This window comes from Pelophylax lessonae (genome assembly GCF_965119305.1).
Source record: "Pelophylax lessonae genome assembly, chromosome: 5".
Taxonomy (NCBI): Eukaryota; Metazoa; Chordata; class Amphibia; order Anura; family Ranidae; genus Pelophylax; species Pelophylax lessonae.
In genome coordinates this window covers 50,910,083-50,933,252 of record NC_138772.1, presented here as the reverse complement: position 1 = coordinate 50,933,252, position 23,170 = coordinate 50,910,083, and the positions used below count along the sequence as shown (strand labels likewise).

Here is a 23,170-nt window from a genome sequence, read left to right as displayed (position 1 = left end):
TACGTCCTTTTTTTCCCCACAAATAGAGCTTTCTTTTGGTGGTATTTGATCACCTGTGCGATTTTTACTTTTTGCGCTATAAACAAAAAAATAGCGACAATTTTGAAAAAATAACAATATTTTTCACATTTTTTTATATGAAATTCCCCCCAAAAAAATGTAAAAATCAAAAATTTTTTATCATTTTAGGCCAATTTGTTTTCTGCTACATATTTTTGGTAAAAAAAATCGCAATAAGCGTATTTTGATTGGTTTGCGCAAAAGTTATTGCGTTTACTAACTTAGGGAAAGATTTTTGTCATTTTTTGTTTTTTAACGAGTAATGGCGGCGATCTGCGATTTTTTTTGCGGGACTGCGACATTGCGGCAGACAGATTGGACCCTTGACTGACATTTTTGATACTTTTGGGGTTACCAGTGACATTACTACAGTAATCAGTGCTATACATATGCACTGTTACTGTAAAAATGACACTGGCAAGGAAGGAGTTAACTTTATTTGAGAAGGAGGGGTTAAGTGTGTCCCTAGGGGCGTGCTTCTAACTGTGATTGGATGTGGCTTGAGGTGTAAGAACAGAGATCAACGGTCCTACATAGCAGAACCGTATGATCTCAATTCTTACACATTGTAACGGACAATCGCGAGTGCCCGGTGGACTTTGGGTCCGTCGAGGACTCGCGCGGGGGGTCCGTGAGTGAGCGGGAGTGCGCCTCCGGCGGCGCAAGCTCGCTCCCTAGAGCCTCACAGGCTAGCAACGTAGTACTACGTCGCTTTGCCTGCGAGGGGCTGACTGCCGACGTAAATAGTCGTTAGGCAGTCGGCAAGTGGTTAAGAAAAGAATACATAGGGGAAGATTTACCTGGAGCGTGCAAAATCTCTTGAAACACTGCATAGAAACCAATCAGCTTCCAAGTCTCATTAAACAAGCCTAAGGATTCATGGTCAAAGCTTCATTGAACAAGCTGACGTTAGAAGCTGATTGGCTACCATGCACAGTTGCACCACTATTTAATTCAATTTAAAATACACTCACATTTGGATAAACAAAAACTGTCTCTTTTCTTCTAAAAGGCTGCCCAGTAAGCTGCTATTTGTTGCAGATGCTGACAAGCAGGCATGATCCTTCAGTGCCGGTTCACATATATATGCGATGTGGGAACCCTGCGAATTTACTGCGGGTTCCCGCATCGCATTCAAATCACAGGCAGTTCACACTGCCATATGCGAATCGCTGGGGGTGTCAACAGGGCCGCTGATAGAAATCATGGGGCCCCGTACAGCCTACCTGATGGGGCCCCCTTTAGCCCCACCCTCAACTCCGCCCCTGGTCCCGCCCCAGACCCTGCCTTATATGTAATATGTGCTGCTTTTAATAACAGAACAGTCTGGTTTTTCTCCTTGCTTTGCAGTGAGACAAAATAACCAGATCGCTGATCTGTGTACAAAGTCAGTATAACTAGCAAAAGATGGAGATCTATAGGCTCACAACATGCATTGCTCTTTTACATTTGGAAAATTGTTACTGCCATCAGAACCTTATCACACAGGTATTTTGTTACATGACAGGGTCTCTTAAAGAAATACAGTGATTACAGAAATTTGTAATCAGCCGTTGCTGACCATTGCTTTTGAAAATGCTAGTTGCTTTACTGGCACATGATGCAGTGGCTTCAATACATTCTGCAATTTTAGCTAAAATTAGCAAAACTAATTTAAGTGGGTCTTATATTACAAAGCAAAGTATGCTTATTTACTTAGTGCCCCTTCTCCATGCCGCAGTACAAATTAAAATAAAAAACCTGTGGGGAAAATATAAGTTAATAATTTTACTTAGGAAATGTACTAAACCCGCAGCTTATATGTGCTCCATCCACAATATAGTGTGGCTCCCTCTGCTCACTGTAAGCTGTCTCTCCTTGCCACTGCTGCTACCACCCGCCTCACATAAGCCTCTTGATCTCGGCTACTGAGTGGGGACCTGAGCGGAGGAAGATCACTCCGCCAGGGTAAGCAATGGGCAGCCACAGTGCCAGGCACAGCAGCCAGCAACATGCGGAGCAGGTGCGGGAACGCGCATGCGCCCAAAAATGAAACAAAAGTCACTCAACTGCTCCACCTCCACCCAGGGCCGGACTGGGAATAAAAACCAACCCTGGGAATAATTTCATACCAGCCCCATAACATTATTATACCGGCCCAACAGCAGAACGTCATTATTTTCTTGATCATAAAAGGGAAAACCATGCATTTTAAAGCACATGTGAAGAGTGTATTATATGTAGACAAGACAGATATGAAATCACAGAGGGCTTTATATATATATATATATATATATATATATATATATATATATATATATATATATATATATACATAAGAGAAAATTCCAAGAGCAATTATCAAGAACAGTCCACTTATTGCAATGGTGATATATTACCAGAATAAGAAATAATCAAAGTTTGCCTTTACATCAGGGTCCTCAGAGTTCCCCCTTGCACTGTAATGGGGAATCCTGCAGAATCTGATTTAAAGGGGAACCCAAGGAACTTTGGAAATGTGACCAGAGACCACCTTCCGCAGAAAGAATACACTAAGGTAAGGGGGGGGTTACTGATATAAGGGGGGCCTTTATATCAGTGCCCCCTTACATTACTGTATTCACTTTCCCCTTACGTCACTGACCCCTACTCAGACTGGTTTGGCGGAGCTGTCACAGATCTCCTCTCAGGTGCACCGTGCAGGGCTCAGTCAGTTGGCTCCAGCTTGTTGGCTCTGGGTTTATCCTATAGTCTCCTCTCCACAGTCCACATATGTCTGACTTCTCCAGTGACCCCCATCCCGGCGGCACTCCCACTCCTGACTCCCCCTCAGAAACTGCAGACATGATAAAAGACAAGAGATGGTCATAGGCTGTGCGGACATGTACAGGAGATGTCAGAGGTTACAGACATGGTACAGGAGATGTCAGAGGTTGCAGACATGGTACAGGAGATGTCAGAGGTTGCAGACATGGTACAGGAGATGTCAAAGGTTGCAGACATGGTACAGGAGATGTCAGAGGTTGCAGACATGGTACAGGAGATGTCAAAGGTTGCAGACATGGTACAGGAGATGTCAGAGGTTGCAATCATGGTACAGGAGATGTCAGAGGTTTCAGACATGGTACAGGAGATGTCAGCGGTTGCAGACATGGTACAGGAGATGTCAGAGGTTGCAGACATGGTACAGGAGATGTCAGAGGTTGCAGACATGGTACAGGAGATGACAAATGTTGCAGACATGGTACAGGAGATGACAAAGGTTGCAGACAGGGTACAGGAGATGACAAAGGTTGCAGACATGGTACAGGAGATGTCAGAGGTTGCAGACATGGTACAGGAGATGTCAGAGGTTGCAATCATGGTACAGGAGATGTCAGAGGTTGCAGACATGGTACAGGAGATGTCAGCGGTTGCAGACATGGTACAGGAGATGTCAGAGGTTGCAGACATGGTACAGGAGATGACAAAGGTTGCAGACATGGTACAGGAGATGACAAAGGTTGCAGACAGGGTACAGGAGATGACAAACGTTGCAGACATGGTACAGGAGATGTCAGAGGTTGCAGACATGGTACAGGAGATAAATAAATGAAAAAGTAGTGCGCTTCTGAAAAATTGCATAAATATGCATAAAATAAACAAATCATACATACATTATGTGAACAAGGTACACGTGATGATGACAAGAGATAATGCACAAACCACCAAAGTGATAAAGTGATGAATTAATAACAAATAAAGTCTCTCAAGTAAAGCAAATAAAGTGACTTCTTTGAATCCTGGGGTGATGTGATAAACCCCGTAATTATGTGATGAAGTGATATCATCAAAAATTCAAAATAGGTGTGCACCCCGTGACATTCCTGTGCATATGGGTGGCCCCTTACCACAAATGGCTTTGAAATCAAGCGACGGATGTATTTCTCACTCAACGTGACAGTATGGGGCAGGAAGAGGAGAGATAGCAGCACTGCCTGGAGATGGCCCGGAGTTAACAAGACATGCTGCAGAACACCATGCCTCACTTTCCCACGGCCCTGAATGTCATCTGTTGGTAATTTCGCCATTGAACTAAGTGTGATCCACACCTGAAGCGGATAGGTTTGCAAGATCCAGATGACCTACCGCCGTGCAGCCCCAGCCCGCCCGCCGGATGTGACATCATGGCGCTCACAGCGGCTGTTGTAGAACAGAAGATATCCATCGCTGGAGGGCAGCGGGGGCCGGGGCTGCAGCGGCCATCAGCGACTCTATCTTAAAGTGGCCCCAGGGCTGGCGGGCCAACCGGGAAATTTACCGGTATCCCGTTAGGCCAGTCCGGCCCTGCCTCCACCATCCAATAATCAAAAAGGGGCCCTGGAATTGCATGTAGTATATAACACTCCCTAAGCTAGTAGGAGTGGAATGAGCAGGGGGTGTATTTTGAAAGCCCCCTTTTCTTTTCTGCACTGTCTGCGAGGCTGCCCGGGCCCTCCCTGCTAAGCTGATGTACTGGCTTATCAGTGGCCCTGCACCTAGAACCCTCAAGTGTTTTTCTAAAGGGGTAATGTCTGTTGAGGACCATAGCATCAGGAAGTCCTAAACCTCTTGCAAGTCAGAACCCGGGACCCATAGGACCTTGAAGTGCCTAGCCCAAACTGATCCACAATGGGCCCCAAAATCACGCCGACCAATAGCCCTATCTATGAATGACTTGTAAAGTCTCTATGGGTCGCCAGATGTAAATGCACTTATATCCATTTACATCATGCTACCTTTGATCTATCACATTTAGGTCTGGAAATATATTCCATTTTTTATTCTAGACTTGCGCAGACCCGGAGGAAGGATGGTGTAAATGGAGACAAGTCCATTTACATCCAAACCCCCGTAGACCTTCATGGAACATTCAATCAGGTCCGCATGTAAAGCTGACAGTTGGACCTAATTGAAAAGCTTGGTTGAAAGGCTATTTAAGGGGAGCGATGGTAGTGTGGGGGGGGATAAAAACATGCCTCAGCTGCACGTTCTTACTCCCCCCCACCCCCCTTTCCCCTTCCAAACACAAGTGTGAACTAGCAACTCATGCTTATAATGCTTATAATCATAATTATTATGATGATCACAGCACAGCATGTACTTTATGGCTCTGGCTCTGTGTCATATGGCTGTTGGGTGTTGACTTTGTTAAGGCTGTGTTAAAATCAGTATCACTCCCTGTGAAGAGAGAACGACGGTCTGCAGTTGTAAACGCAGCAGACCGTTGTTGTCTCAGGAATCACTGCAGAGCTCCTGTGTTCCTCCTATTTAGGAACACAGGTCTCTGTGTTGATATTACAAGCCCCACCCCCCACAGTTAGAAAGCACCCCATAGGCTCACACTTAACCCTTTGATCGCCCCTGGGTTAACCCCTTCCCTGCCAGTGTCATTATTACAGTAACAGTGCATATTTTTTAGCACTGATTACTGTAGTAATGTCACTGGTCCCCCAAAAGTGTCAAAAATGTCAGTTAGGTGTCCAATCTGTCTGCTGAAATGTCGCAGTCCTGCAAAAAATTGCAGAACCTAGCCATTACTAGTAAAAAAATAAAAATGACATAAATCTTTGCCCTAGTTTGTAGACGTGATAACTTTTCCACAAACCATTCAATATACGCTTATTGGGATTTTTTTTTACCAAAAAATATGTAGCAGAATACAAATTGGCCTAAAATGATGAAAAATTAGATTTTTACATTTTTTGGGAATGTTATATAGCAGTGAAAAATATTGTTTTTTTTTTTTTTTCAGAATTGTCACCTTTTTTATTTTATTTATAAACAAAATAAAAAAATACAAATCGCAGAGGTGATCAAATACCACCAAAAGAAAGTTCTATTTGTGGGAAAAAGGACATCAAATTTAATTAGGTGCAGCGTTGCACAACCGCGCAATTGTTTGTTTAAGTAATGCAGTGCCAAATCGCAAAAAAATTGCCTGGTTATTAAGGGGGATGAAACCTTCCAGTCCAGAACTGGTTAAACAAGGTTAGGACTGTATGATACGTTAAAGGGTAATTCCGCTTTTGTAAGGGAAAAAGAAATAGCAAATAAAGAACAACAATATAGCGTATACAATTGCGGCACAAATCATATTGTAATTGAATGTTATTAAATATTACCTTTCCTTTTCAATCTGTAATTTTCTGAAAATGCAATATGGCTACCTGGAGGTGTTCTGTACACAGAATGTATACTGACCACACCCCAGAAACATCATTTCCTGCTTGTGTGATTGGCTCACTGATTTTCCCAAAAGTCTGCACTAAGATACAAGTCAGATTTCTGGCATCTCCTGCAACAAAAATTTCATTTTTGGTGAGATACTCCCAATAGTAACACGTCTAAAGGGATGCAGGGCCAGCAGATTTCCTCATTAGTGCTCTGCAGCTGCACAGCTGATCAATAATTATGAAACCACTCCCATTAGACCTACTAAGCACAGAGGAACAAACAATGATTTCTTCAGAATAATAAAAGGTAGGAATCTGTAACAAAGTTTGTTATAATCCTTGCAATGTACAGAGATCACCCACAGGGGAATGTTTTTTTCTCAACAAAAGTGGCGTTACGCTTTCAATACAGTTTGTAACCAACACCTTATTTTATGGCATTGCCCCTCCCGAGATTAGACTCTGGATCTGCCCCTGGTTCGAATCTGATGCAAATTTAGCCATACAATCTGTATGGCTGAATTCGCGTCGCACAGACATCACTTGTGATTTTCAGAGCAGTGCGCTCCGAATCACATACTATGTTTGTCATGGTAGTGCTGAAAGCCTACAACTGAGTCTCCAGGTCCCTCCGTATGTGTTACGCTGTCAAGAATGTCATCTGGGGTCAGAGGAATCTACCTTCAGGAGTCTGCTGTCTTTGTCCTCTAGAACTTAAACCAATCAGGTTGAAATGCATCAGAGGGGGCAAGATGCAAGGATTGTAGCTGAAGCCTCTGTTAGCTTACCAGTGGATTTGGTTGATCTACATCAGGGGTGTCCAAACTATGGTCCTCCAGCTGTTCAGGAACTGCAATTCCCATGAGGCATTGTAAATCTCTAACATCCACAGACATGACTCGGCATGATGGGAATTGTAGTTCCTGAACAGCTGGAGGGCCATAGTTTGGACACCCCTGATCTACATGGTGTGCACCTCCTAATTTTGCTATTGTTATTGTCCCTCAGCCCTTTGTTTACTGGGTTCACTCTCCTGGAGAGTTTCCTGGACCTCAGAAAATCTTTTCAAACTACCTTCCTGAACCTGTGGGGGCCTACTTCTACTGCACTGTTTACCTCTGCTGTGTCTGTTAATCAATCAGGATTACTAGCAACCATGTCAAGCTGACCATCATGACACTCTGCCAGTAACTGTCCTGACCTTAGTTACATAAAATAATATTTAAGCTGGTGAACCAATCTCTTTATTTACCCTTGTGTGGTTTGGCATGTCCACCAACAGTGTGTTTGGCACCACAACATATTTAAGTTGTTCGTGGATCATGGACAAGGCTTCTGCTGAGTGCTCACTTTTTCTTCCTTTCATCTTGTGACAGATATCTTCTACAGCAGCAAGCACATCCTTGACTAAAAGCTGTTCTGCTAATATTCTATCTGGTAAAGCATAAATAGTGTCCACCCCACACAGAGGCCCCTTTCATTATTGATATTAAACTTTTGGCCAAACTATTATATTTGTCCTCCAATCAAAGGTACTTTGCAGCACTGACCTATTTGTCCAAGGGAACACAGAAGAACCGAATGGCTGAACAAAAGACACATTGGGGTTGGTTTACTAAAGGCAAATAGACTGTGCACTTTGCAAAGTGCAGTTGCTTAGCAAATGAGTAGAAGCTCTGCTGACAGCGGGCGCATGCGCAGCATGGAGCGGAGCGGGCACTTTTAGACACAGCTCTGCCCTCTCCAGGGCTTTGAACCACATATTCAGGGATAAGGATCGTGGCAATCGGCACCAAATTACAGCCCCCCACTGCAGGATAAAGAGTGCATGCCTATAACAAAGAAGAAGAAGCATGGATGTGTGCAAAAATCCCTCACACACTACTTCCTCAGGTCGAGGGAAACCTATAGAATGGCTGAACATGGCGCTGGCTCCCTGCCAACCTCCCCAGCAACTTCTTTTCTCACCACTGAACAACCTCAGCAAAGTACTGGAATGCTGCAGAACTGTGAGTACACTCCTTTCACTAAAGCAGATTTAGAACCCAGCCTGGACTCACTCTGCTTTAAACGTTTAGCAAGATTTCAATCAGAGATACAGAAATCTACTACTACTTTGTCACAGGATATTGCAGCATTAGGCTCACATACTGACTTGCTAGAAAACAGGCATGGCAAGCTTTCAATTGCCTTTAATGACCATGAGGAGCATGAGGCTATATCTTCTGCTCTGCTTTAGCTCCAGTCTCAAGTAAAAGACCTGGACAACAGAAACAGAAGAAACAACCTTAGAATCAGGGGGGGGGGGGGGCTGAATCAATCAATCACTGACCTTCCAACATACAGTATACCCTAAAGCTCCTTCAATCTCTCTTGCCAAGTCACGAATTTCACACTTTTACCTGTGATCGAATTCATTGTGCTTTGAGGGCTAAATCCCCCCCCCCCCTTCGGATAAACCGCCCAGAGACATTGTCCAATGCATGAAATACCATAAATATAATGCTGGATCGAGTGTCTCTCATCTCATCTGCAAATTTACCCAGATATCTCTCAAGCCACGCTTGATATGCGCAGAAAAATTAAAGAGATCACATCAGTCCTTTCTTCCGCCAAGATTCTTTACCATTGGGACTACCCCTTTAAATTGATAATTCCACATAATGGGACAACCTACATTGCTACTACTATCCCAGAGGGCCGATATATTTTGATAAAGCTGGGTCTTCTAAACCCTGGAACTTTGCCTCACACCCCATCTACACCTCGCCCTATTCCCATCCGGGGCACGTGGTGATTGATGTAGAATCCGCCAGTCTGAACCCCTCATAATCGGGAACTTTTAGTTGCAATAGGTCTTTACTGTAGTTTGTCACATAACTGAACACAGTACAGCACAAATGAGTTTAGTGAACAAAGTAGAGGGGGGGGGGGGGATGAGAATGAGAGGGGGGGGGTGAGTTGATACAGCAATGGTTAGTTGGTTAATATGCAAAGTATTATTTGGTTTAAACTAGAGATTTCATCCCAAAGACACCTCTGTTGTAAACACAGCTGACCGTTCTTCTCCCTGGAATGATCATAGAGCCCATGTGATCCTTCTATATAGGATCATATGTCTCTATGGTCATTTCAGAAGCCACGCCCCCTCCCCCCCCCCCCCACCACAGTTATAATTACTCCCCTAGGCTCAAATTTAACCCCTTGATCACCCACAATGTTTTTGTTTTTTTCTTATGATTTATTGAATATTTAGAAAAGTACAAAACAAACCAGTATACAGTAAATCAAGGCAAGCGTATCAAAAAGCGTATACACGTGGTGGAACATGAAAATATGGCCATACAGAGTTCCACTAAAAAGGAGAGAATAAATAGGCATCTTGGAAACAGAAATTGAAGAAAAACAGCATATATAAGGTCACATAACGAGAGACATCCCAGCTGTAACCAGAGTCTGGGGTTTTCAAGGGGGTTGGGTATTGTGGTGAGTCATTTTGGGCTCCGACAACCCTATGGGAAACTTGCTGTGCCAGAGAGCAGGGAATGAACACCAGCTAGTGTAGGAATTCCCAGGTACGAGGGGGGCTTATTGGGAGTACCAGCAGGTATTTCATAAGGTGGAGTGGGGACCTTTGGATCACCCACAACGTTAACCCCTTTCTATGCCAGTGTCATTATTACAGTAAAAGTGCATATTTTTAGCACTCATTACTGTAGTAATGTCACTGGTCCCAACAAAAGTGTCAAAAATGTCAGTCAGGGGTCCGATCTGTCCACCACAATGTCGCAGTCCCGAAAAAAATCGCAGATCGCCACCATTACTAGTAAAAAAAAAAAAAAACAATAAAAATGCCATAAATCTTTCCTGTAGTTAGTAGGCGCAATAACTTTTGTGCAAACCAATTAAAATATGCTTATTGCGTTTTTTTTTTTACCAAAAATATGTAACAGAAAACAAATTGACCTGAAATGTTAAAAAATTTTGATTTTTACATTTTTTTTTTTGAGAATGTCATATAGCAGAATGTGAAAAATATTGTTTTTTTTTTTTTTTTCAAAATTGTTGCTCTTTTTTTGTTTATAGCACAAAAAATAAAAATCGCACAAGTGATCAAATACCACCAAAAGAAAGCTCTATTTGTGGAAAAAAATTTATTTGGGTACAGCGTCACATGACCGTACAATTGTCCGTTAAAATAACACAGTGCCTAATCACAAAATAGGGCCTGGTCAGGATGGGGGCAAATCCTTTCCGGTCCTAAAGTGGTTAAAGCTGTAGGGTACAGAGTGGATGATTTATCCAATGATGCCAGTTAGTGAGAACTTATCTTGAGACAGGTGAGACTTGGCAAAAGAATATTCAAATTGAGCATGTTCACTTAGGACATGGATTACATCACTGATGTCCGGTGGTGTTGGTGATTTCCAATTACGTGCGATGGCAAGTCTCGCTACTATGAAAAAATGGGTAAGCAGGGTATGAAATTTGTAGGGCCAGTAAAGCTAGTTTGGGGTTTTGTAGGAAGATCCATTTTGAGTGGTGGATATTGTACAAAATAGTTGGGTCCAGAATGGTTGGATGATGGGGCATTGCCACCATATATGGAGCAGTGATCCTAAAGTTCTGCATTGTCTCCAGTACATGGGGGTTAACTGGGATAGATCTTTGCAAATTTTTGCGGTGTGAGACACCAGTGGTATGTTAGCTTTTGTAGGGATTCCCAGTGGGAGATACATCGGGAGTGTTTTAGTGGGAGAGTTTGAGCGAGAGAATGTTCCCATGTTGTTAATGGTTTAGGCTTGAGATGGGGTAGATAGCAGCAAGTATAACAGGGGGAGACCCTTGTATAGGTTCAGAGGAGATCCAAGTATGTCCAAGATGGCGTCTAAGGTCTGAGCAGCCAATTTGAATGTTTATTAGGGCATGAGGGATTTGTAGATAATGGATTATTGAGGAGAATGGAATAGGGAATGATGAGCAAAGTTCTTGAAAAGAGCATAAATGGTTTTGGCAGTAGAGTTGTCCAATTGTAAGAATTACAGCTTGTTTCCAAGACTGTTGGGCAAGAGGGTTATCCGGCGTCATCATTTTTTACACTCCAACATTTGGGCCACGGAAGCCTGCCTTTTTCCAGAACGTGAGGACGGCATGATGGAAGGTGGAGTGAAGGACAATTGTGAGGAGAGAGGAGAAGGAGAAGAGGCTGGATGGTGAGAGCCTGGAGTGTGGCTTTGTGGGTTCTGACAGCATTGCTCCCACTGGGCTCGGTGATGGGAGTCCAGGTGCCTTCTTAAGGTGAGTGTTGGGCTTACCGCGACGTATGCGTTGACTGCAAAGGCTGCAGATGGTAAAACTATTGTCAGCAGCGGACACATTAAAAAAAGCCCACACTGCGGAGCCATGTGCCGGCATCCTGGGAGCACCAGATGTGACTGTACATCGTTGATGGCTCGCTCCTGATACATTAGCAGTCTGCTTTGTCCCTCCTGTGCAATGTAAGTTCCGCCTGCTTCTCCACCCAATCTGCTGGTCCATCTCCCCCTCTGAACTCCCCTCCTCTTGTGGGCGCCCACGTGACGACCATAGACACGTCATCATCGACGTCACCTTCCCCACCACTAAAATTCGAGATCTCGGAGTAGGCAGCAACAGCGGGGACCAACCTCCTTTGGCTGATCTGGGTACTGTCGTCAGACTGCTGGGTCTGAAATATATGCTTGCGCGAATGAAATCATTTACAGTAATATATTTCTGCTACTATCACACCTATATATGGCTAGGTGTCTATATACATATAATTATGTGTGTATATATACCACTATACACAAGTTCAGATGTTTTGCCTGCCTCAAAAGAACCCAAAAAAATGCCAAAAAAAAAACGCTAGCGTCAAAAAAAAAATGCCCAGGTGTGTTTTTGCTGGCATTTTTTGGGAGTTTTTGGAGGCAGGCAAAACATCAGAACTTGTGCACCGTACCACTATACACAAGTTCAGATGTTTTTCCTGACTGCAAAAAAACCAAAAAAATGCCTGCTATTAAACCGGCAAGGTGTGAAAAACGAGAAGCCAACCCCCTGTGCTGAAAGTGTTCTAATACAAACAATCTTTTTTTTTTATGGTTCTGGACATGCTACAGAGATGAAACTTCACATGTACACTTTTTAGACCCCCCAGATACGAAATCCAAAGTAAAAATCAAAAAATCTATTTTTTTTTTTTATTTTTTCAATAATTGGCTTTTTTATCAAAAATGACAATTTTTAAGAACTTTTTTTGTGTGATTTCGTATCTGGGGGGTTTCAGCTCTGTAGCATGTCCAGAACCATAAAAAAAAAGGATTGTTTGTATTAGAACACTTTCAGCACAGGGGGTTGGCTTCTCGGTTTTCACACCTTGCCGGTTTAATAGCAGGCATTTTTTTTTGGGTTCTTTGCAGTCAGGAAAAACATCTGAACTTGTGTATAGTGGTACTGTGCACAAGTTCAGATGTTTTGTCTTCCTCCAAAAACCCCCAAAAAATGCAAGCAAAAACACACCTGGGCATTTATTTTTTTGACGCTAGCGTTTTTTTTGGCATTTTTGGGGTTCTTTTGAGGCAGGCAAAACATCTGAACTTGTGTATAGTGGTATATATACACACATAATTTTATGTATATAGACACCTAGCCATATATAGGTGTGATAGTAGCAGAAATATATTACTGTAAATGATTTCATTAGCGCAAGCATATATTTCTGCTACTATCACACCTATATATGTCTAGGTGTGTATATAAATATATGTATGTGTGTATATACACCACTATACACAAGTTCAGATGTTTTGCCTGCCTCCAAAACCCCCCAAAAAATGCCAGCAAAAACACACCTGGGCATTTTTTTTTTGACGCTAGCGTTTTTTTGGCATTTTTTTGGGTTTTTTTGAGGCAGGCAAAACATCTGAACTTGTGTATAGTGGTATATATACACACATAATTATATGTATATAGACACCTAGCCATATATAGGTGTGATAGTAGCAGAAATATATTACTGTAAATGATTTCATTAGCGCAAGCATATATTTCTGCTACTATCACACCTATATATGTCTAGGGGTATATATACAGACATATATGTGTATATATACCCCCTATACACATGTTCAGATGTCATGTCTGACATCAAACATGTCCTCAAAAAAGCACTGGCAGTGGCAACCCATGCAGCATGAAAAATGCTTGCTGGTGAGAAGCCATATACCTGTGCAGAAGCAACTCAGAGAAATGATCATTTCTCTATAGCGGTCACCCTGCTATGGAAGGGTTTTGTCACCCTTCCATAGCAGTCACTGTCAGTTAACCCTACACTACACTACAGTCCCCTTACACTTAACACTTTCCCTACAGAAACTAAATTTTTGAAGCTAACTTAAGTGTAAAGGAGCACTCTAACTACACTAGATATCCCTTTCCTCACACTAATAAATGCTAAATGACACTTTTAAAGTAAAATTAACAGAACTGCTTCCACTCTCTTCCATGTCCAGTATAACAATGCTAGGAATATGGCGGGGGCTATCTTATATACTGGGGGGTTTTTTGGGCAAAAAGTTCTAAATTCGGCCGAACCTCGAACACCCAATGTTCGGGCCGAACCGATGGTCGACCCGAACCGTTCGATCATCCCTATTCAGAATACAACATAGATGACATATCAAATGTTTAAACTGAGAAAATGTATCATTTTAAGGGGAAAATAAGTTGATTTTAAATTTCATGGGATCAACACATCTCAAAAAAGTTGGGACAAGGCCATGTTTACCACTGTGTGGCTTCCTCTCTTCTTTTTATAACAGTCTGCAAACATCTGGGGACTGAGGAGACAAGTTTCTCAAGTTTAGGAATAGGAATTTTGTCCCATTCTTGTCTAATACAGGCTTCTAGTTGCTTAACTGTCTTAGGTCTTCTTTGTCGCATCTTCCTCTTTATGATGCGCCAAATGTTTTCTATGGGTGAAAGATCTGGACTGCAGGCTGGCCATTTCACTACCCAGGACCTTCTTCTACGCAGCCATGATGTTGTAATTGATGCAGTATGTGGTCTGGCATTGTCATGTTGGAAAACGCAAGGTCTTCCCTGAAAAAGACGACGTCTGGATAGGAGCATATGTAGTTCTAGAACTTGGATATACCTTTCAGCATCGATGGTGCCTTTCCAGATGTGTAAGCTGCACATGCCACACGCACTCATGCAACCCCATACCATCAGAGATGCAGGCTTCTGAACTGAGCGCTGATAACAACTTGGGTTGTCCTTGTCCTCTTTAGTCCGGATGACATGGCGTCCCAGTTTTCCAAAAAGAACTTCAAATTTTGATTCGTCTGACCACAGAACAGTTTTCCACTTTGCCACAGACAATTTTAAATGAGCCTTGGCCCAGAGAAAATGCCTGTGCTTCTGGATCATGTTTAGATATGGCTTCTTTTTTGGCCTATCGAGTTTTAGATGGCAACGACGAATGGCACGGTGGATTGTGTTCACCGACAATGTTTTATGGAAGTATTCCTGAGCTAATGTTATGATTTCCATTACAGTAGCATTCCTGTATGTGATGCAGTGCCGTCTAAGGGCCCGAAGATCACGGGCATCCAGTATGGTTTTCCAACCTTGACCCTTACGCACAGATTTTGTTCCAGATTCTCTGAATCTTTGGATGATATTATGCACTGTAGATGATGATAACTCCAAACTCTTTCAAATTTTTCTCTGAGAAACTCCTTTCTGATATTGCTCCACTATTTTTCGCCGCATCATTGGGGTAATTGGTGATCCTCTGCCCATCTTGACTTCTGAGAGACACTGCCACACGGAGAGGCTCTTTTTATACCCAATCATGTTGCCAATTGACCTAATAAGTACATTTCCCTATATGTACATTTAACTTTTCTGGCCTCTTATTGCTACCTGTCCCAACTTTTTTGGAATGTGTAGCTCTCATGAAATCCAAAATGAGCCAATATTTGGCATGACATTTCAAAATGTCTCACTTTCAACATTTAATATGTTATCTATATTATATTGTGAATAAAATATAAGTTTATGAGATTTGTAAATTAGTCCATTCCTTTTTTACTCACAATTTGTACAGTGTCCCAACTTTTTTGGATTTGGGTTTGTATATGTATATATATATATATATATATATATATATATATATATATATATATATATATATATATATATATGTGTGTATATATATATATATATATATATACACATACATACATACTTTAAGTTATTTATAGTTATTTATTATATTATAATTTATGATTTTGTGTTTCAAACTTTATCATACCCGAGATGTTATAAAGAAGAACGCAGAGTAAAAAAAAAATCATATGTAAATAGTTGGTTTGGGCTGCTCGTTCTTAAGAATTACATGCAAAATAATGGTACAGCTTTCAGCACCTATAATCGGAAACAATCATACCGCCAGGGAGGTTAATGACCCTGGTCCCCAAAAAGTGTCAAAAATGTCAGTTAGTGCCGGTTCACACTAGGTCGCTCCGACTTCGGGGGCGACCTGTGAAATCGCGTGCACCGTGACTTTGGCGCGACTTGCACGGACTTCATATAATGAATGTCTATGCAAGTCGCTCCGAGGTCACCCGAAGTAGTACAGGACCCTTTTTCTAAGTCGGCGCGACTTGTGTCGCTCCTATTAGAATGGGTCCTGTAGCACTGCATGGACTGCGAATTGTCAGGCTGACAAGTCGCCTGACAAGTCGCGGTAGTGTGAATGGAGTGTTAAGGGGTCCGATCTGTCCGCCACAATTTCGCAGTCCCACTAAAAATTGCTGATCGCCGCCATTACTAATAAAAACAAAAAAATAAATAAAAAATCAGAAAATGTATCCCGTAGTTTGTAAATGCTATAACTTCTGCGCAAACCAATAAAAAATAAGCTTTTTCTGATTTTTTTTTACCAATAATTTGTAGCAGAATACAAATTGGCCTTTAACAAAAAAAATTTGATTTTTTTTCCATTTTTTTATTGGGAATGTTTTATAGCATGAGAAAGTAAAAAATATTGTGTTTTTTTTTTTTCAAAATTGTTTCTCTTTTTTTTTTTTTTTTTTTATAGCGCAAAATCAAAAAAACGCAGAGGTGATCAAATACCACCAAAAGAAAGCTCTATTTGTGGGGGAAAAAAGGACATCAATTGTATTTGGGTACAGTGTTGCACAACTGCGCAATTGTTAAAGTAATGCAGCACCTGTGACGGTACTCACCGTCACTGGGAGTGAAAGACAGATACTTAAGGGACACTGAGAAAATGGTTTGGATAACTTCAAATGGGAGAGTAATATTTATCAACAACATCTCTGAAAAAATATGAAGATTTAATTCCACTTTACACTGTGAAACCTATAGCCTGTTGCCATGAAGTCTGTAACACCTAAATAATCATAGCAATACGTAGATGTGTATTCCATGTACTTCAATATAGGAGACTGACTTGTCCTATTGTCTGTTTTGAGGGGTGATGTGTATTGTGTTAAGTCTGCCTGTCCCATTGTTAAAGGTTACTGACCTCACATTGTTCTGTCCAGATGGCTAGATAATTAGTTCAGGTTAATTCTTTCTGTATACAATTTCATCTGCATATGATAATGTAATCAGGCAGAGGGGAGGGATTGTGTACACTGTATGGAAGTGACTGAGTGTAAAACTCTGTTTTTATTTGATTATGAATTTCATGTCCTGTTCCCCACAAGGTCCACCTGGGCGGTAACCTTGTGGGGGAAAACTGTATAAAAGAGCAGCTGTACCATTAAACCTTGAGTTCTACTTCAGCCTCAATCTAGAGTCCTGTCTCCTATTGGGGGAATCTGCTACAAGGGATTGCTATGCTCTTCAAACTCCCTTGAATAATCACTAAGCTCTTGTAAGAGCTTGTTCCACTCTCTGGGGAAAGAGAGGTTCACCCACTGCACCCTGGAGCTTTGTCGTAGGTCCAGGGGTGGGTAGGAGATGGCGAGACCCCAACCAAGCTGCGCTGTTTAAGGTGTCTGGTGGAGTGCTTGGAGCCCTCAGGAAGCACTAGGAGCATCCGTCAGCGGAGGTACCCAGTCGAGGTGCCAGTTGATCTGTTACAGCATTGAATCGCAAAAAGTGGCCTGGTCATTAAGGGGGTAAAACCTTCCAGGGCTGAAGCGGTTAAGCAGAGCTTCACCAGATTTTGAACTCTCCAGTTTTAGTAAATCAATCCCATTATGTGATAACATCAAGACTGTTGCAAGTGTACAGACAAATCTAGCCTAGATATGCTACTAATGAATAACTGCTGAGTCAATATTTAGAAACATACAGTGATGAAGTGAAAAATACCTGGTTTACAGTTTTTCTCACAGGATTTCTTAGTAAAATAATTGTTTTTATTTCCTCCACAACCACTATAGGCGAAACTCTGGCAAGTGCCTGTCTGTGTATCATAGTAAAAACGTGGGATGCTCCCTTTACATGGGCCAACTTCTAGAGGCAAGTCACAGGTACCTTCTGGAAAAAAAAAAAAAAAAAAACAGCTAAATATTGAACATCAATAGAAAAGATGGATTGGTGATCAATTTGACGGTTGGAAGCGTACTAAAGTGTCTTCAGGGGTGGATACACCAATAATAAATCTATATTGAACAACTTACAATGCTGCACAGAGCAAATACCTGTTTGGCACGCATTTTCACAGTCTTTTTTAGTATGAAAATTGTTTGCATTTCCTTGACAACCACCATAGACGAAACTCTGGCAAATGCCTGTCTCCTTATTATAGTAATAGCGCTTCATGTGTGCCAAACATGGACCCTTTTCTGGAGGTGAGTTACAGTTTCCACCTGAAAGAAAAGTAGTAGAAAATTAGGCAATTGATGATAAACATGACTGTTTGAAACCTTACAGGAAAAAAATGTCATCAGGGTTGGATACCCCACCAATGAATCAATATTGAGCAATATACAATGATGCACAGAACAAATACCTATTTGGCACTTGTTCTCGCAGGCTTCCTCAGTAAGAAAATTGTTTGCATTTCCTCCACAACCACCATATTCGAATTTCTGGCAAGTGCCCGTCTCCTTATTATAGTAATAACGATCAACGATTGCATGACATGTACCAAGTCCCCGAGGCCAGTAGCAGACTTTACCTGAAAAAAAAAAACTCTTGAATATGAAATAGCAATGGAAAATAAGATAATGGTTGATAAAGAAGTCTGGTAAAAACATACAGAAAAAGGGTCATCAGGGATGGATACACCACTAAATATTATTGAGCAAAATACAATGATACACAGAACAAATACCTCTATTGCATTCTTTCTCACAGGCTTCCTTAGTAGGAAAATTGTTTGCATTTCCTCCACAACCACCATAAGTAAATATCTGGCAAGTGCCCGTTCCCTTATCATAGTAATAGCGTGGTATAGCTGCCTTACATAGACCAGTTTCTGCAGGCATGGCACAGGTTCCTTGATAAAAACCTAAAAAAAAAAAAAAAACCACTCCTGAATATGAAATAGCAAAAGAGAAAGATATAATAGATAGAAAATAAAAACAAGACTAATTCAACCTCACAGAAAAAAGGGTCATAAGGGTTGTTTTTTTATTAGACAGAGAAGGTTTGAGCTCATACCTCCCAACCCCCTGGTAATCATGAGTCTGCCTGTAATTTGAATTCAATTCTGTAAGCCAGGGGTAATGAATTAAAATTCAAGGAGGTCCGGTCGCTAAAATTTTCTTTGGGCCGAGGTCCGGATCTGAAGTCTGTGCTATGACTCAGAAAGATGGGCAAAACAAAACGTGTTCATCAGCGTTGTTCTTAACATAAAATATGCCCATTTGAGTGCCCCTTAACATAAAATGTGTCCGAGAGCGTGACCCTTAGCATAAAATTTGCCCATCAGCGTGACCCTTAACATAAAATAAGGGGCACGCTGATGGGCACATTTTATGTTAGGGGGCACTCTGATGGGCACATTTTATGTTAGGGGGCACTCTGATGGGCACATTTTGTTAGGGGGCACGCTGATAAGCAAAACAAAACGTGTAAATCAGCGTTGCTCTTAACATAAAATATGCCTATTAGAGTGCCCCTTAACATAAAAAATGCCCATCAGTGTGCCCCATAGCATAAATATGTCCATCAGAGTGTACCACAGCATAAATATGCACATCAGCATGCCCCTTAACATAAAATATGCCCATCAGTGTGTACTACAGCATAAATATGCACATCAGCATGCCCCTTAACATAAAATATGCCCATCAGTGTGTACTACAGCATAAATATGCACATCAGCATGCCCCTTAACATAAAATATGCCCATCAGCATGACCCTTAACATAAAATAAGGGGCAAGCTGATGGGCACATTTTATGTTAGGGGCACTCTGATGGGCAGAACAAAATGTGCCCACCAGCGTGACCCTTAACATAAAATATGCCCATCAGCGTGCCCCTTAGCATAACATTTGCCCATCAGCGTGACCCTTAACATAAAATAAGGGGCACGCTGATGGGCATATTTTATGTTAAGGGTCACGCTGATGGGCACATTTTATGTTAGGGGCACTCTGATGGGCAGAACAAAATGTGCCCACCAGCGTGACCCTTAACATAAAATATGCCCATCAGCGTGCCCCTTAGCATAACATTTGCCCATCAGCGTGACCCTTAACATAAAATAAGGGGCACGCTGATGGGCATATTTTATGTTAAGGGTCATGCTGATGGGCACATTTTATGTTAGGGGGCACCCTGATGGGCATATTTTATGATGGTGGGATCGCTGATGGGCAAAAGAAAACGTGTAAATCAGCGTTGCTCTTAACATAAAATATGCCCATTAGAGTTCCCCATAGCATAAATATGTCCATCAGAGTGCCCCTTAACATAAAATATGCCCATCAGTGTGTACCACAGCATAAATATGCACATCAGAGTGCCCCTTAACATAAAATATTCCCATCAGCGTGACCATTAACATAAAATAAGGTGCACTCTGATGGGCACATTTTATGTTAGGGGGCATTCTGATGGGCAAAACAAAACGTGTAAATCAGCGTTGCGCTCAACATAAAATATGCCCATTAGCGTGCCCCTTAACATAAAATATGCCCATTAGCGTGCCCCTTAACATAAAATATGCCCATTAACGTGCCCCTTAACATAAAATATGCCCATCAGCTTGTCCCTTAGCATAAAATATGGGGCACATTTTATGTCAAGGGAGTACTCTGATGGGCATATTTTGTTTCTTTTATGGGGCACTCTAATGAGCACAACAAAATATGCCACTTGTCTGCACACTTGTTAAAGCTTGAGAGGTTTTTTTTTAAATGCAGATATTCCCCTCTAAAAATGTGCTCCACATACCTGGAGCCAGGAGCTGTCCAAAAGCCGCGAACAGGGGGGCGGGGCGTGCACATAGTGTCACACCCTAGCTCGCTGCCCTGCTTAGAGGAAGCCGCAGTCAGGAGCAGGGGGCGGGACGCGCGAGTGACGTCACGCCCCTACTCGCGGCCCGACAGGACACCGCAATGTCTATCAGTCAGGAGCAGGGGGCAGGGCGCGCGCGTGACGTCACGCCCCTACTCGCGGCTCGCGGCCTGACAGGACACCGGAGCCGCAGTGAGGAGGGGGCAGAATACAGGTGGCGGTCCGGGCGGAAGCATCGCGCGGGCCGCCAATGGACCGTGGGCCGCCATTTAGTGACCGCTGCTGTAAGCAAACTAATATTCACTACTGATAACTGTCTCTTGTTCCAGCTAACATCTCTGTTTAGGAACATCAGCCATTCAATGGGAGACTGGAATGTCTCTCTGAGCTTACATATAGACAGTTAGGGCCCTTTCACACGGGCGCTCCGTATGTCCGCAAATCATCCTATTTTTTTGCGGATGATTTATGGACATAATGTAAGTCAATGGCATTGCGGATGTAAGCGGAATACCATCCGCTGACATCCGATTTTCTTCCTTTCAGTTCTGTTCCGTTTTTTGGAATGGAACAGAACCCTATTTTTCCTCCGTTCAAAAAACGGAAAGGAAGCAAAATCGGATGTCAGCGGTGTCATCCGCTGACATCCGCAATGCCCATAGACTTACATTATGTCCGTATATCATCCGCAAACGGATGGGATGATATGCGGACATACGGAGCGGATAACACAAGTGTCATCGGCTCCGTGAAAAAAAAAAAAAAAAGGACCGAAGCGGAGAATAAAAACTGATCGCCCGTGTGAAAGAGCCCTAACTGACCAGCCCAGCTGAGCGTATTCAGCAGCACTTAATTAGCGGAGCTTCCAGGGAAAAAAATAAAAATATGGTCTACGGGATTGGGAATCAATCTCAGTCTGAGGATTCCCAGTGAAAGCAGCCCCAGTACATGTTTTGCAACGAAGAGGCAATGATCCATGTTTTCTGTACCAAAAGGACCCATGGAGCCACAAACCTCCAATCAAACACTTTTCTAGATAACATAGTCAATTTTACACACACACACACATATATATATATATATATATATATATATATATATATATATATATATATATATATACACACACACACTATATTTGTAAAAATATTGGGATGCCTGCCTTTACAAGCACATGAACTTTAATGGCATTCTGGTTTTAGTCCGTAGAGTTCAATATTGAGTTGGCCTACCCTAGCTATAACTGCTTCAAAATTCCGGTAAGCCTGTCCACAAGGTTTAGGAGAATGTCTATGGGAATATTTGACCCATCTTCCAGAAGCGCATTTGTGAGGTCAGGCACTGTTGTTTGATGTTGGATGAGAGGGCCTGGCTCGCAGTCTCCGCTCTAATTCATTCCCAAGGTGTTCCATCTGGTTGAGGTCAGGACTTTGTGCAGGCCAGTCAAGTTACTCCACCCAAACTTGCTCATCTGTGTCTTTATGGACCTTGCTTTGTGCTCTGGTGTGCAGTCATGTTGGAACAAGAAGAGGCCATCCCCACAATGTTGGGAGCATTAATTGTCCAAAATGTCTTGGTATGCTGATGCCTTAAAAGTTCCCTTCACTGGACCTAAGAGGCCAAGCCCGACCCCTGAAAAACAACCCCACACCATAAACGTTCCTTTACCAAATTATTTGGACCAGTGCACAAAACAAGGTATATATATATATATATATATATATATATATATATATATATATATATATATATAATATATATATATATATATATATATATATAGATAGATAGATAGATAGATAGATAGATAGATAGATAGATAGATAGATAGATAGATAGATAGATAGATAGATAGATAGATAGATATATATATATATATATATATATATATATATATATATATACAGTATCAAGCCAGCAATACTGACCTCCTCCAGCTTTAGAGAATGAGATGAATTGAACCACCAACAGACTGGTGGCAATTGCAGCAAGGGAACATATAGTTGTCATCTTGATGTCTTGGCCGCCAAAGGCTGTGAAGAGTCAGTGTTGCTCTCGAGGCTATGTATGATCCCAAGTGGATATTTATAGAGAGAGGAGAGATCACACCCACAGAAGAACTGACCAGGTCTATTGATCTGCCCCTGGAAATGGCTTCAATAACTCTGGTGAGGGAAGATCACTCCAATATTTTTTGTCATTATCAGAATTTGCACTGCAGAAATGTCAGAACTTAATACATAAAGGAAAATATTATCATAAATTATAAAGGTTTATCAACCAATGGCTTTGTGAATAATGAAAGCTTTGGAGATCTGGGCATTTGCTTAGAAGGAAACAGCTTGTCTGTCCTGAAATATGAATGTAATTATTACAAAAAGCTTTAAGCATCTGGTACCATTAATGCTACAAAGCTCTCCTTTAGTTTCCTCTAGATTAACTCTTTTCCCTTTATTTAAC

General features: G+C 41.9%; 2 protein-coding genes across 2 annotated transcripts in view; both read right to left on the bottom strand.

Annotated features, from left to right (window-relative positions):
- Positions 1 to 23,170, bottom strand: part of LOC309555570 (actinia tenebrosa protease inhibitors-like) — a gene marked incomplete at its 3' end in the record, with an annotated part of 83,351 nt that overhangs the window by 5,499 nt on the left and 54,682 nt on the right. The window lies entirely within an intron of this gene.
- Positions 8,450 to 22,720, bottom strand: LOC309555571 (carboxypeptidase inhibitor SmCI-like; the record flags this gene model as incomplete). The annotated part of the gene is made up of 6 exons (XM_082257631.1): positions 8,450 to 8,493; positions 17,610 to 17,777; positions 17,942 to 18,109; positions 18,253 to 18,420; positions 18,577 to 18,753; positions 22,639 to 22,720. 6 exons carry the CDS (start codon positions 22,718 to 22,720, stop codon positions 8,450 to 8,452), a joined length of 807 nt encoding a protein of 268 aa, XP_082113757.1.